Raw genomic sequence first — 15,569 nt, 5'->3', positions numbered from 1 at the left:
TGCAGAGAGGCTCGTGGAGCTTGTTGGTGATGTTGGAAGACTTTCCCACCTGATGTCTAGTTTTCTGCTCTGTGGAAGTGGAGTGGGTTACTCAGATTGAGAGAAATATATCATTAAATGCACTCTAGACCCTCATATTTGTTCTTACAGTACATACATATTTTGATTTATCCAACATATTTCTCGTATATATTAAATACATTTGTAGAATCGCTGCACATTACTTTGTCCCTTTCTTTGATAGGACATTTGCTGACATCTGCAATTCTTTCAAGATGGACTTCTCAATCAGTGAATCCTCTCCCCAGATAACCCCTCCTTTCCCCACTCACTACCCTGTCTCTCACTGCCTTCTCTCCTCTTACAGGTGCTGAAATCTCTCAACTTCTACTACTCTTCCAACTTTTAGTTTGAATTTTTTGCTATGCATGAGACAATAACAAATAAGGTTAACTGAGTGATTAATTGATTAAATATGTTATGAAGGTTTGGAAACATTTCAAAAACCAAATACCCTGATGTTATTTTTGTAGGATAATTTTAGTGCAACGCTACCAAAAAAAAAAAAAAGATTAGAATTAGCTTTTAATTTGAAGTTTCCCGCCCTAGTGGTTACAGGAAGTATTTATATATTGTGGTAACCTGCGACTGACGGCAACATTCGTACTTGACAGGCTGTTTAATCTTCAATTCCTCTCCGTGTAAACCTGAGTTTTATTATCTGTTTTCGCTGGTAGGTGACACACTAGCATGTTATCTGCTACTTACGTCTATACACACACCTTTATTGATGTCTGAAACTAAGAATGCCTCTGGAGATTTCTCATTGACCGATAGTTTGCTAGAAAACGAATTGCTGTTCTGTCATATCACTACTTGCACTGACCTGGTTTTCTCTGTTTTTAACATGTTAACTGCTGCAGTGTACTTAGCTGGTTAGCAGTCCAGCAGAGCGGTCGGATAATAGTGGCATTGTCTGTTCTGCAGCCTGACAGCGTGTTACATATGGTTATGCTACGGGTAAAAATAAAACGTATGTCACTGCACCAGAAATGCAGTTGCCTGGTGTATTGTGAATTTTATGAATCTGTGACTTTTGCTTTTCAATAGCAATGGTGTTAATGTGTGTCTTGCGTTCATTCACTTGAATGTTCATTTCTAGAAGTGAGCAACTTGCACTGGATAGCTTCTATGTTTACGTGACACGTAACGTGTTTCGCTGGTGGACTCTTGTATAATATACCTTCGCGTTATATTAAAACATTTTTAGCATACCTGTGTGTTAATAGTAAAATGGCGTTTCAGACTCCTTCTCTTTTTAAAACTAGAACATGCATAATTTGTTATATCGTTTATTAGAGAACAAGACTCTTCTGATCTGGAATTCTGTATTTAATGTACTTTATTTTCGCTTAAATTTCAAGTAAGCCTACTATTTTACGGCAGGGTGCCCTGCATTAGGAGTTCCAAAGCTGGGTCCAGGGATGTTTCAATAATAATTTCATAATAGCATCATTTTAGGTTTTGTAAAAAGAATAATAAAATAAAAAAAACTTTTTTTATACAAAGTCTTGTTTTTAAAATAAATTAATGTATAGCTGTCTTACGTAGATCTGTGGTATATTGGTTATTTACAGGTGCTTATGGTCTGCTTCTTGAAGTATTTGTCGTATTGCTGGACATGGGCTCCCAGAATGCAATGTTTTAGGAGTCCGGGGGTGAAGTCAGCATCTCAGTCTATGGGTCTGGTGGGTTTCAGGCTTGGGGGAGCTGTGTTTAATCAGGACAGGCATTGGAGGGTGCGCATTAGAACTGCCTCTGCCCTTGAACCAGTAATGGGGATAGGCTTAGATAGAGCCTGCCCTCATGCACTGATCATAAGACAATGGAGGCCTGTAATTCAAACACTCATTTTCAGAAGCTTCAGCATTTGTTCGGCTTCACCGCTCATCACAGACAGGTGAGCCCATCGAAAGCCCCCACATCTTTCTTTTTTTTTTTCCATGTCTGAGCTGAAGTCATGTGACTCTCCACCTCTCACATCTCTCAGTCTGCTTGCTTCTGCGCCCTCGTCTCTGACCCCACTTCCTGTTTCCTGTTCTCCTGGACCGCGCGCGTCAGGACAGATGGACGTGCTCCTCAGACGCGCGGGCGCGGCGGCCCTGCAGCTAGCCAGGAGGCAGCGGAGAATTACCCACAATGCCTGGGTCTGGCGTCACAAGCTGCCCGCAGCCACCCTGGGTACGGCGAGCCGCCCCTCGCGTTCTCATCCCTGCACGATGACTGTGGCCAATGAACTGATGAGCACTTCCTGTTTAGAACGCAAACTCTGCTCTCCAGGCCTAAACCTATGGCTGGGATTTGGGGGTGGGGCATCATTTAGGTGACATAGTTTTAAATTTTTGAGTGATTGTAAGTAAATAGGTAAGTAAACGAGGAAATAGGAACCTCGCCCTACACTGGCTGGAGTAGCTCGTCCCAAAACTTGTGCCTCTTTGACATCTCTTGCTCTTACCGCCTAGATGTCTCAATGTTAACTGCGTTCACCTTAACATTCAGTTATAATTTAGTATAGTTTTAACCCAAAATAAGTTACTGTAACCACTGCAAAAAAAAAAGCACAAAAAAACTTGCTTCGGTTGAAGGACCTGTCATAAAAAATGCTGGGAAAGAAACATGGGTACTGCCTTTCTTCATGCTTGAAGTGCAGTGCATTTCGATTGAATTTGGACCATTAAGTTCATAAGTGTAGTATTCATTTATTCCAGAAGGTGAAGCCAGCTCTGTGTCGGATCTCCAGTTTTATCAGCAGTAAAGGAGGAAACCTTTTTCTCTCTCTCTCTCTGTACCCATCCCGTTCAGCGGCGGGGCGAAGTAAGAGTGGCTGGCCGGTGGCGTTCTCTCCGGACGAGCTGAGGAGGCGCCTCTCGCCCGTCCAGTACCACGTCACCCAGGAGAGGGGCACTGAGAGGTGGGCATCCTGGGCTGCTCGCCTCTCTGACTCCACAGAGCCTCTCCTCTGCCACACTCCACACTGTTCTCCAAAGTCCTTCAGATCTTCATTTTCTTTATTCAGTCATTTTGTAAATACAGAAAACTTTTTTGAAAGACATTTTTTTTCCTCCCAACAATTTGTGGCATAGTGATGGCCTTTGCCATATGTGTTAATTGGGAGCCATTTTATCTCCCTTTGACCTTTGACCACAAAAATCTAATTTTATAATTATTACTAATTATTAGGGTTATATCATAGGCCAACAACAAAAAAACCAGTTTACTGTACAAATATTTTGGCCAGTGAGTATATAAAAAAATATTAGGGCCTCCAACTTCTTTCTAGTTATAGAAACAGACGTGGGTCAAATAGATATTTGTTTTGGATTCAAATACTTTTCTGCAATTTACTGATCTTGTCTGGTGTATTTGAGCCTATGAAACACTCTCAAAATGTACAAACCCCGCATTCTGGTCCTATTGGAAGGGCCAGTTGCACCAGGATCAGCAGAGCACAGAAAAATATTTGAAGCCACAAGTACGTATTTGACCTGAGGTCTGGATAGAATGCAGAATGTTTTGTTATGCTGTTAAAGCTGGACTGAAGCACCCTGTAATTCTTCCACAGGGCCTTCACAGGCGAGTTCACAGACCATAAAGAGGACGGGACCTACACCTGCGTGGTCTGTAACACGCCTCTGTTCCCGTGAGTTCAGCCTCGTGCACCAGCTCATATGAGATGCATGAGGGTCAGAGTCATTTAAAACATGTTATTCAAGTGTAGCATTGTGACCATGCTGTCTTTCTTTCTGTAGGTCTGATAAGAAATTTGACTCTGGTTCAGGTATGTGTTTTTTCATAAGTGTTAATGACACATTAAGGATGCGTGATGATTGAGTGATATAAAAAGAAATTACTCCCTCTTTCACTTCTATGGTTCTTACTAAACTATCAAAGTTTATGCTTTTATATGTTTTATATACAGGTGGTAGCGCTTCCTAATGATCAGCGAATTATCTGCACTTGATTAGAAGCTTTTGGCTTAGTTGAAGCAGTAAGGCCTTGATGAGGACTAGATGTTGGTTAGTTACGTCATAAATATGTAAAACCACAGAACTGAAAGAGGGTGTATTCTTGAAGACATGCCTGGTTTCTTCAAGACCTGTGATGGACAACATGGTGTCAGCAGAGAGTTTTGTCGATGTGGCGTTTTATTAATCTGTATTCTCCAACGTCCCAGGATGGCCATCGTTCTGCGATGTGGCCAGTGAAGAGTCCGTAACTCTGACGGAGGACTTCTCCTACGCGATGCACCGAGTTGAGACCAGCTGTAGTAAGGTCTGTCTCAGAATCCCGGCCTCAGACAGTCTAAAATCTCACGCGTTCTGTGTCGCATGCCGCTCGCTAACTCAAGGTCACGGCTCGCTAACTCAAGGTCATGCATTTACAGTGCGGTTCCCACCTGGGGCACCTGTTTGAGGACGGCCCCCCTCCCACGGGACAGCGCTACTGCATCAATTCGGCCTCCCTGACCTTCCAGCCCAAGGAGCCGGCCCCGCCCGGGGCTTCTGGGACAGGCACTGGGACGTCCTAACGGGGGGGGCGCAGCTATGGCCGTTCCCAGGGGTACAGAGTGACTTCCCCTAAATCCACACACCCAAACCCTCACAGTGCATTTACCTAGTCAATGTGCCTCAGGGCCTTGCATGCAGCCTCTTTCACACAGAGAAGACGGCAGGTTGACCTCCATTCATACTGTGCTGAGTTATTCAGCATGTTAACAGCCTGGAAACTACTGCAGGAACTTTGGAAAGGTTAGCGTTTGCTAAAAAAGTACATTAAAAAACTTTTGTTCTGGACGAAAGTCTTATGGACAGATGAGGTGAATATTAACCAGTACCAAAGTGATGGAAGTGCGGAGAAAGAAAGGAACTGCTTATGATCCAAAGCACCCCCCCTTGTCTGTGAAACATGGTGGAGGTGGTGTTATGGCTTGGGCATGTATGGCTGCCACTGGAACCTGCTCACTTGTCTTCATTGTGCCATCCTATCTGCTCCGAGCCAGCCTAAAGCCTGTCTATTTGTGATGAAGTGTGTGGAGCGACAGAAACACAGCAGCTTTTCAGTTGCTTGAATATGTGAAAACATTATTAGGAGAGACTATAAATAGTGCAGTTCAGCCCTTCGTTTCATTTGTTTAGTTGTGCTTTGGAAAACATCTTTCGAGTTCTAAGTTTTTTGGTTCTCAAGAGTTCCCACTGTGAACTCCAGTTTAGCTCGATCTGCATTCTGCTTCAGTGCCCCAAACACACGGAACATCTTAGAGAATACTCTAAAGATGGACTCATCTCTGTCATTAAAACAGAACTTGATTTTTAGTTTAAATGCATTTGTTTGTACTTATTTTATGTGGCGTTGTTCTGCTGTAACTCGGCGGTGTTGTAAATGAGGGTCTCTCCCTCAATGCATCTCCGATATTTAAATAAAGGCCGAATGAAATAAAAAATTTTGTCTTCCAATGGTCCCTGCTGTGAACTGTCTTATGTGCAGCAGTAACGGTGTTATGCTGGCTGAGGTGTCTGTTGACACTCGCCTGACTTCTCAACTAACCCCTCTGACATTCTTAGCATTCCTGTCCCGTTCCATCTGTCCTCTTTCAGGCCCACGTGTCAGAGAGACCGTTTCGGACCCATCGTTCATTCCGCACGTTTTCGGGCAAAGACAGGCATTTGCTACGTGAGTAGCCTGTTGTAGCGCTGTGCTTACTTCCGTTGCCATAGGAATGATGGCCTCCAAGCAGCAGCGCCAACTGCTGCAGGTGCTGTTTCGGATGCTGGTTATCCTGTACTTTTACCTCGATGTCTTTGCTGTTAATTAACTTTTTGTTTTTGTCTACATGCTCTTCAAATACATGGTGCAAACCTGTCTAATGAAAATTGACAGCACTTGTGCTCAGATTAGCGCGGATTCTGGTGCTTGGTCCCCGAATTGACGGGTTTAAAGTTTCCCAATGAATATTCATGGGGGGAAAAATAACGAATTAATCCGTTGACTGCTCTAATTACTTATTGTAACGCTGTTTAGTTATTTACTTTGTTTGACAGGAAAATCCTCAAATACACGTTCTCCTGATCCTTTATTTGTATAGTTTTATAAAGAAACGCACACACTTCACAATGTACATTATTTCATAGCTAATCAAATGGAACTATTCATAAGTAAATTTTCACATATGTTTTACACGGGTAGCTCTACACACGCAAGGATGTACGAGTTGTCCATGCTACCATAACAGCTGTGGTGACTTATAATTAATGGAATGGTAGACTGAAGGTTTCATTTCAAAAAATCGTTTTAACGAAAGCGTTTTAGAATTCACAACTTTGGACGGCTAGGCCACATACAATCATGCATGCCGTTAATAATTATATGAAGTGACACTGTTTCACTTTGATACTCGCCTTCTCAATTGTCCGAGAGGGACGCGGGGTTTAAAACCAGTTTGCGTTTAATATTATTTTCAACTATGCAACATTTGCAGAATTATATCCGTCTTTCTTTCATGTGCCAGCTGGGCAAAACGGGGCAGTCCATTACGCAACAAGGTGTCCCCTTACTCCAAGTATCCCACAATCCAACCCCAGATTCCTTGGAAATACGCCCATCTTGCAGAGCTTTAGTTCGCTGAAGCCATTGTCACCGCTGCCAGCCATCAGCGAAAAGGTAGGGGACTCAGCCTCAGGATTCCGTTGTTGCTATAGGCAATATGCGATGTAACCCGAAATGCGTTTTTTGTTTTTTGTTTTCTTAAATTCAGCTAGAGGTAGCGCAGCATCGGATTTCAGGGAAAGTTGGTTCTGTAACTTGGCATGCGCCACGTTTTCGTTTATTGGGAAGCCTTGGTATGGGTAAATTCCAGAAAAACAATGCGCACACTGAAGTTAAATGTTTAGCGCTGTAGCCTATTGTTCTTTCATAAGGCTGCGAATTCGTGTCTTAATTACCTCACATGGGGCTTAGAACCCCGGGTGGCCGTAGGGTTGACATCATCTTTTCCACTAACTTATGTAACGCAGACTTTTATCCGTTATAATGCGTATTAGAGGATGTATAATTTGTAAATGAGATGACCATTTCTTATGCATGCAGGAAGCATTTTATTCAAACTTGGGCGATAGATAATTTTTGCGAGAAAATAAGTTTTGGTCTGACTTCCAAATGGCACGTAATTTGGTTGGATGGGGAGATGGGTCACCTGTAATCACTGGTTTTACTTTTTCACATTCCTGCTGTGATACAGATGCTTTAGCTGTCACGCGTCTTCATGACTCTATACTGACCACAGTACATTTTATTATAAAGTTTTTAATGCACATGAGAAATCCACTGGCATGAATAAAAGTGATACAACATTCATACAGTAAATTCTCTTATCAACGACTCTGTTAAAGTTTTTTTGTCCTCAAACAAAATGCCTTCCACAAGTACCTACCATTTAATTCAGTGATGCAAAATATTTACAAATTCATGGCCACATACATGTACTTGCAGTAAAATGATGTTTTATTTTTTAATCAGTTGGGGAAAATATATAAGCAGCATATTTAATAATAGATTGAATAGGCCACGCATCTCTGATATTTCAGATATTTCCACCCTTGTGAGAGAGCGCATTTGGTCACGTGTACTGACCTTTCTCTCTGTTTCACCTCTTTTTCGCGGTCTGAGGAAGAGGACGAGAGATGGCGGAAGTTGTGCACATGATTGACAGCGAGGTGTTCCTGGCCTTTTCCACTTACGCCACCATCGTCATCCTCAAGATGATGCTCCTGTCTCTCCTGACTACTTCTTGCCAGCTCAGGAGAAAGGTACAGCACTGCATAAGCAGGCAAATTACAGGACATTACTGTATTATATAATGTCTTGTATATGTGTGAAACAGTGTAGAAAGGCATGGCACTGCACATGCCCAGTTCTCTAAGCACTTCTCCTTCACTGCAGTGTATCCTCAACATCATCGCAAGACCTAATTTTTTTGTGGATTCAGATTTTTTTTAAATAAAAATTTAAAAAATCAGTTTTACACTTACGTCTCATGACACTCACAAGTTCCATAAAGATAACGTGCTTCAAATGAGTTGTCCTAAAGGTAGAACATAAGAGTAAATATGTAGATTTGTACATTTTGTAATAAACTGCCTTCTCCCATATCGTTTAATGTCTTGAAGGTGTCTGTTGATCATGAGGACACTGTATTTGTGAAGAGCGAAGATGACCAAAGGAAGGCTGTGCGTGCAGGCCCCGATGTGGAGCGTGTCAGAAGGTATGGATCACCTGCTTCTCACTGATCTGGAAAAGAAATGGTCAAACCCAGCTAATGAGAAGGCTTGAGAGATGCTTCCACACACAGTGAGCAATTAAGACTTCAAACAAAAGGAGTCAGAATTGTGTGTGTGGGAGTCCTGGGAAGATCTTGTGGGAACATGTGTGTGTGTGAGTTTTTGTAGCTGGTGTACACACTCCAGAGAGTGGTTCATGCACAGCAGGGTGTGATAATTGATTAATTAACATTTCATTGATTCAGTATTGTAATGTAATGAATGTAATGAAGCAGAACTGACCGTCAGGATGTAATGAGAGTTTTGCTGCTCCTCTCTGGCAAAAAATAAAAAATGGAATGTAATGTCTCACACATACTTATGAGTCCTGCTTATTTATTCATAGATTCATAAATATTTTCTTGTCAAAAAAAGAATCATTATTAAAGCCTTTATACAGTCTCAAAAAGGATGCACTCATATTCAACACATTTTTGTGTTACTGCTTTGGTGTTGCTTTCATCACATTATGAGTTAAAGCTACTACTTTTCTGTTACAAATATTCAATTTAAGTCTTACAAAGCGAGACTTTGTAACACAGTGTTAAAAGTAACACAAGATGTGTTGTTCTTAACTAGACATGGAAGTGTGTTAAAAAAGGTGTGTCGTTTTTAACACGTCTATTTAGAGCATGTAGTAGGCATTATTCCTCATGACATAAATGACCTGTAATGCACCTTGTCTGTTCCGTCTCCACAGGTGGCATCAGAAGGACCTGGAGAACATCGTCTCCTTTGTGCTGATCGGACTGCTGTACGCCCTGACCGGACCGGACCTCCACGTTGCACTTCTACACTTCCGGGTCTTTCTATGCTCCCAGATCGTCCACACCGTGGCGTATATGACCTCCCTGCCCCCGCCTACCCGAACCCTCGCGTTTTCAGTAGGCATCGTTTGCACCTTGTCTATGGTGTACAGAGTGCTCTGTACCGCATTTTACCTCTAGGGGGCGCCAGGTTCATCCACACAACCTAACGGAGAAAAGAGTTGAAAGGTTCTGGAAGTCTGGAAATGATCAGTGACAGTGTTATAAAAGAAGTTTCTCCAGCATGAGAGGTGCATTTTTTTTGTTTTAATGTGTTGTTAAAAGAAATGTTTCCTTTCCAGAAAGGAAATTAAATTGTGCTTAAATCAAAAATTACCTTTTTCTTTAGAATGTTTCTCTAAAATTCATGAAGACTGAGAAACATAAAGTCTTTTGAGGTCTCCATAGGCCAGCCAATAGTTTTAGACTGTGGAAGGAAATCAAGCCACATATTTTAATATACAGGGCAGAAACTCAACCAAACGTGACAAATATCTTCACTGCCTTAAAAAAAACCTGTATTGCAATCGGTCATGGGTTTAAATACTGAAATTACTATAGATTATTTTTCAATAAATAGCACTTTATAAGGGATATTAATTGGTTATTGACGTTACATCCCATCCTGGTCAAATTTTTGTAATGTGTAAAAGTTCCCATTAACTGAAGACAAAGCAACGTTAAGAGAAATATTGCCACAGGCATCATATAACCTGTTTGCACTGGACCTACACCAGGCTCTGTAGAGAGCCAAATCTGAGATGATTGCCAGTTAATTCAATTAATTAATTTCATTGAATCAAATACCAGTTGAGTTTCTTGTAAATAAACTGAAAAAATATATGCTTTCAAGTGTTATTTAACAGGCTCACCAACACTAATCATAATGACCTGAGATCTGTACTAACATAATTACTGATTCATTAATCAAGTGCTGTTCATTCAAGAGGCATATTTTTCTGACTGATTTGTGAACAATTTGACATCAGATTCTCTGTAGGTACATAATAGCCTATAGTAATTAAAAATTAATATTACTGTGTCATAAATTCAGGTAAACACAATGAGAAATAATCCAGGTCTTTGTTATTTAATTTAAATTACCATACATGTGACTTATAAAAATGCAGATTGTTCTTCGAGTTTGGATTTTGAAATTCAGGACTTATATTAATACTTTGACTTTATAAAATATTTAAACTTTTTTTAAGTTTCCCAAACTGTCTAATTTTTTTAGTTTTATTGCCTTGTGTCAGCTGTGAACAGGTACGTCATTGAGAATGTAGGTATATTGAGCACCGGATTTTTTAATGTAATGCTGCAGCGCTCTCTTGTGTCATCCGGGTGTACTTCTGCAAAATTATTTAGGGCGGCAAACAAGCACTGGCGGTGCGAGGCAAAATATTATGTTTGATCGAGTCCTGCTTTCTTCTAACCATAACTGCCTTCCCATGAAAGAAAACGCACGAGGCTTTGCCTCCAAGTCCAGTCTGGTCCCAAAGTACGTATACTGTAATATTGAGACAAGTGGCCAAATTAAATAATGATCCACAATATCATGAATGACACACTTAAACAAATGTTAACAGCAAAATAAAGACCCAAATTTATTTATTTATTTTTCCAATCAACCAACCAACCAATCGTAAAAACGCACGTTCCATTCATTTGTATTACAGAAAACTGTCACGCTATAGTACCACTAGGGGCAGTATACTTCTTGGTCTTCATACTGCACACCATCTGATTTGGACCATAGACCTGAGACGAACGCAGCCCTTTTTGTGAAATACTTTTTTCTTCGATCTACTGTGCAACTGCCGTTTTCATCCCTGAAAACGTGGGATTATATGTATGTAAGAATTTAATACTTTACAAAGATATGCAGCTCCTCGATTTTATTTTATAGCATTGAATTATTTTCGATAAACTACTTTCTAAATGTCGTTGAAGTTGTACTCTTTAAACTAAAACTACATGGCCCATAAAGCCGTTCGCGCATAGTCTATCTGCGCACACTCAGTGCGCTGTGAATAGTTATGCCCTCCCTCCTCCCATTTCAATGTAAGATGGTGGTCAGAAGGTACTGCTGCTAAATACACAGAGGCAAAAAAGAAAAAAGGCAAACCATTCTTTGAACAAACGAACTCAGAGCTTAAAAATAAACACAGGGCGAATTCAAGGTGTCACCTTACACACACCTGGATAGTTTAGAAAGATAACCAATCCCCTTCCCATTTGGTGTGACTATCCCGTGGGAAAGGAATACCAGCAGTAGAGACAGGGTGAGTATCCCACAAACTATCGCCATAAACTGGAATTATAAAGTGAGGTCGCATACTTTACATTTGTGTAGCTATATGTACAGATCCGCATTTCAAGAACTCATCTTCTTGCTGTAACACCAACTTGTGGGAGGGAAAAAGCAAAGGTTGACTGAGCCTTAGTATCTACCCTGTGCTCGAGCTGATTGGAGGGAGAGTGGCAGGCTTTGCCGGGGCAGTGTAGGCCGCACTGCTCCTGGGTGTGCTGAACGCCTAGTTGGCCAGTTAGCATGTAGCTATGTCAGTGATTTTTACATCACTTGCAGTGTTGCTAAACTGGTTACAGTCGTTAGAAAATTTTCAAACACATAAGAGAAATCCGTGGTTGAGCATTACTGAGCTATCGTTTTACGTTAGACTACGTCCTGTTTTTATCAGCTGACTAAGTTATCTACCTAAGCTGACTGTATTCCGTAAACACCTTACCGGCTTTTCCGTATGATATCGAGCGCAAAACATCAGATGTCTGGGAGCAAACAAGAAATGAACTTGGGCGTGAATGTTGAGTAATTAAGACCAACAACCAGTGCTTCCTCCGAGAAAATGGCAAATATACTGTGAAGGCGCATTAGTGTCTATAGTGGATCTGTCAAAGTGATCAAGCTAACTATAGGCTAGTTAACTTACATGGAAGTTGGCTAGTCTAGCTAGCACGACATCAAATCTGGAATTATTTGGAGCTACCTCGCTAACGTTGCCCAACCTAGCTATGCGTTAAAACACGTTAGCTAACTCGCTTGCTCACTTTATTGACATTAGCTAGTCGGATAGATAAACTAAGCGAGACACAACGTTATGCTCATCAACATGATCGCAATCTAATTTAGGTACAGTCGCAGTAGTTTGCTTACTAGACTACAGTAACTAGGCAGAAGGCAGATGACTAACAGTTTTGGAATATTAGTTTTATATTGTATGTGTCGATACAGCATAACTAGCTGTATGATTCGTGCGTGGTTCTTATTGATAGCTAGTTTCTTCGGTAGACTACGTAGAAAACAAATGTCCTTATCCTCGGAGCCTACCTAGCCTAGGTAGCCAGAGAGCTAGCAAGCTAGCTTCGTTGTGCTGAGCTAGTCGTAATCAAAGCACGAGATCGACTAACGTTTAATGGTGGTGTTTTTTAAACATAGAAATTATCCGACTTTTGAAACCGTCGGAATTAAATGGCAACACTAAAGCTCAACGATATAGCTAGCTATTGAATGGTTTAACGTTACACAGCTTATTGTGATGGGTCGCTAGCTCATTAACTAGCTTGTCTGGGTACGTATTCGAGCAGTTTGGTTGGCACTAATTAGCCAAGAGGCCGGAATTCTTTGACGTTTGTCGTCGATATAGAGAACATACCAATTGGCAGGTCCAACTACCCAGGTACTCCATTCGTCATCAGAGTAGACTACGTACCTAAATTAGGCAATGTCAACTACCTGTTTGCGTTTATTTTTTATCGGAACGCAGTATAGATAACTAGTATGTGTTGTGTATTTCTTATATCTTGCTATCCAGGGGGCAGATAAATGTCTGTCTTTGCGAAATGCAGAAATCAGGATACATTATTATAACAACTATTAATGCTACTGTGAAAAGGAAAATCCTTGCTCTGCCACTTTTACCGCGGTATGAGAATCACTTCTCCACAAATGCCAGACCAACGGAATGAACAGACAGGTGCAGATGAACGTCTGAAACAAAAACAGGGCATCGGTGTCTCGTCTCTAACCACCACTGGTGGTTGAATGTCATTGTTGCTGAGGCCTGAGGTGAATTCGCAGTTGAAGCCAAGCTTTGAACTAACTGCTCAAGCATGTGACAGTAGTGACGAATTCAACAAACTCCTACTCCACTGATCGCGCAAGCACTCCCGCTTTCCCGTGAAGTAGTCATAACCGGCGGGAAAATTCCACAGCTGTAAAATGGCCATGAAACAATCTCTTGGCACGGAGAGGGAATTAATGAGTTGTGGGATACTGCACTGTTGGTATTGGGGACGTATTTTGTCCTGCCGTTGCCCGGGGGCATTGATACCGTGCTTGGCCCCTTTCCCACGGGTACCAGCTGTTGTGTAATGCTACAGGTGCCAAAATTATTTCCCCTCTGAAATGCCAGATATACTTCTTAGAGAGAGCACAAGTTATTATTCCAAATTATTGAACTGCAAGAATGGAGACTCTAATGCTTTTGAGACTTTTTTTTTTTTGTTCTTGTAATTTATGACGATTCATTGGCCATAATTGTGCACATGAATGTTGTTTGGTTTCTCCCTAAATGTGGTTTGCGCAATGTGATGATTTCCCTTTGATTCATATGGAGGAAATTTGCAACATTTAGGCATTAGCAAAAACGCTGAGAACTTTGAAGCCAAGCAGCACTGCCTCTGATGGGCATATAAAAAAGGTTTGTGCTTTCAGTCTCTATGCTTATACAACTGCCAGAGAGAAATTAGAATATTGTATTTTAAATAGCGTGTAGGCTTGCAGTCCTCCCCGGAGTAACTTATGTTTGAAAGTAATGAAGTTCTGTTGCATGTCGCTTATTGGTCACTGAAGCTAGCAGACTGTGAGGGTAGGATTACTCTTCTTAGAGGGCTGGAATGCCTGCAGTTTTTACAGCAAGGCACCTGCTCTTCAGCCATGTGGTCATTGGTTCAGATTCCTGGTGGGCACTGCTTTTGGACTTGTGAGCGAAGTTTTTAACGTGGTTTGTTCTAGTAAAGATCTGACTGTGGATAAGGGGTAAAAATATGAATGACTTGAACAGCGTAAGGCTATCTAGCAAGCAAGTGAATAAAAGACAAGTGGAGTTGCAGTGATGTACTGGTGGCATGTGTGCTCAAATATCCATGCAGGCTGCAGCTTTTCCACAGTGTTCCAGGGGGCAATTTTGGAAAACCTTTGAAACAGAATAATACCAGGAGTCTATTTTCCAAAGAAAAAGAAGCATCAGTGTTTTTTTCTTCTTCTCCATTAGTCTCGAGTAGGACACAGCTGCATTTAAGCTGCCTTTCCTCAAACCCTTGCTAGGGCAGTGAGGTGCCTGTCTGGCATGTGGTGAGTGTCATCAGAGGACTTACTCTGAAAGGGGTCAGGACTGGAGCGTGTAGCCTTTCCGTGATTTACCTGAGGGTTACCTGAGGGGAGTTCATCAATGCACTAAGCAATAAAATGTGCAGTCAAGATTCATGAAATTCAAGAAAGCCCCAAACAAATGGAATAAGAACAGCTTACTTATTAATTTTATGACCTGAATACTCATTGAATAAATTGAGTTATTTGAGCCAGTGGATGGTATTTGGGTAAATAGAACTTGATGGATTAAAGCTGTCCTGACAGCTGGCTTGAGTATACTGTACTCAAATAATTTAGTGAGGATGGTGGTGATGATTTAGTGTGGGCAAAAAAAAAAAAAAACGTTCACAGACCTGCTTATGTGGGAAATTGGTACATACAGTGTGAGTTAAAAAGCCTTTCACTATGGACTTCATCTCCTGTCTGAACTGTTTCAAAACATTGTTCAGCTGCCTTTTAGCCTTTTGACCTCTTCACTTGTCTCCTGTATACAGCCCACAACCACTGTTGTCCTAGAACTGCAGAACTGATGTCCTGGAGCATGACTGTGATTAGCAGTGATGTAATGCTGAATTACATCACTGCTAGAGGCATATTGGGCTGAAAGAATGTTCTGTTTAGTCATGGTTACATCCATTCTAGCGCTACTTTACACCAGGCCGGCCAGTGGAGGACGGGCTCTCTCTCTCTCTATAGCCGGGTTCCTCCTGAGATTTCTTCCCATTGGGGAGTTTTGTTTCTCACCATCATGTGAGGGTTTTTCTCCCCACTGGGGAGTTTAATGGCCTTTTTTCATGCCTCTTGTGCTTGCCATTTGGGGGTTCAGGCCTGGTTTTTTTGCTACTCTGTAAAGTGTCTTTGTGGCAGTTTTCTGTGAAAAACGCGCTATGCAAATAAAACAGATTTGATTTGATTTGATTGTCTGGGTTCGGGGCTAGCCTTCATACCCACTGAAAGGCCGCTGTGATTGGACGAGCCGGTAATAACCTTGTATCACCT

At 41.5% G+C, this 15,569-nt stretch overlaps 2 protein-coding genes across 10 annotated transcripts; both read left to right on the top strand.

Annotated features, from left to right (window-relative positions):
• The first annotated feature begins 53 nt into the window (after positions 1-53).
• LOC135258775 (peptide methionine sulfoxide reductase MsrB-like) lies at positions 54-5,518 on the top strand. 9 transcript variants are annotated; one of them, XM_064342342.1, is made up of 8 exons: positions 54-733; positions 1,919-1,960; positions 2,127-2,241; positions 2,863-2,971; positions 3,623-3,700; positions 3,810-3,838; positions 4,235-4,332; positions 4,445-5,518. In XM_064342342.1, exons 3-8 carry the CDS (start codon positions 2,127-2,129, stop codon positions 4,586-4,588), a joined length of 573 nt encoding a protein of 190 aa, XP_064198412.1. In that variant the 5' UTR covers positions 54-733; positions 1,919-1,960; the 3' UTR covers positions 4,589-5,518. The 9 variants fall into 9 exon arrangements, with proteins under 9 accessions (XP_064198412.1, XP_064198411.1, XP_064198408.1 ...); XM_064342341.1 differs by having other exon boundaries at positions 2,122-2,241; XM_064342338.1 differs by having other exon boundaries at positions 2,051-2,241.
• Positions 5,519-5,665: 147 nt separating this feature from the next.
• LOC135258777 (microsomal glutathione S-transferase 1-like) lies at positions 5,666-9,982 on the top strand. The gene is made up of 3 exons (XM_064342345.1): positions 5,666-7,862; positions 8,223-8,317; positions 9,073-9,982. The coding sequence occupies exons 1-3, from the start codon at positions 7,737-7,739 to the stop codon at positions 9,317-9,319; spliced, it is 468 nt and encodes a 155-aa protein (XP_064198415.1). The 5' UTR covers positions 5,666-7,736; the 3' UTR covers positions 9,320-9,982.
• The last annotated feature ends 5,587 nt before the right edge of the window (positions 9,983-15,569 follow it).

Source organism: Anguilla rostrata, chromosome 7 (assembly GCF_018555375.3).
Source record: "Anguilla rostrata isolate EN2019 chromosome 7, ASM1855537v3, whole genome shotgun sequence".
In the NCBI taxonomy this organism is placed as follows: domain Eukaryota; kingdom Metazoa; phylum Chordata; class Actinopteri; order Anguilliformes; family Anguillidae; genus Anguilla; species Anguilla rostrata.
The sequence above is the reverse complement of the archived record's forward strand: the minus strand, read 5'-3'. Positions and strand labels throughout refer to the sequence as shown.

What these genes read in the sequence shown, in the direction of transcription:
- LOC135258775 (XM_064342335.1), top strand. Translation starts at nt 1,644, where the DNA reads ATGGTCTGCTTCTTGAAGTATTTGTCGTATTGCTGGACATGGGCTCCC. An exon ending in GAAATTTGACTCTGGTTCAG is followed by an intron (nt 3,839 to 4,234) that starts GTATGTGTTTTT and finishes CCAACGTCCCAG; the next exon opens with GATGGCCATCGTTCTGCGAT. An exon ending in TTGAGACCAGCTGTAGTAAG is followed by an intron (nt 4,333 to 4,444) that starts GTCTGTCTCAGA and finishes ATGCATTTACAG; the next exon opens with TGCGGTTCCCACCTGGGGCA.
- LOC135258777 (XM_064342345.1), top strand. Translation starts at nt 7,737, where the DNA reads ATGGCGGAAGTTGTGCACATGATTGACAGCGAGGTGTTCCTGGCCTTT. An exon ending in CTTGCCAGCTCAGGAGAAAG is followed by an intron (nt 7,863 to 8,222) that starts GTACAGCACTGC and finishes AATGTCTTGAAG; the next exon opens with GTGTCTGTTGATCATGAGGA. An exon ending in GATGTGGAGCGTGTCAGAAG is followed by an intron (nt 8,318 to 9,072) that starts GTATGGATCACC and finishes CCGTCTCCACAG; the next exon opens with GTGGCATCAGAAGGACCTGG.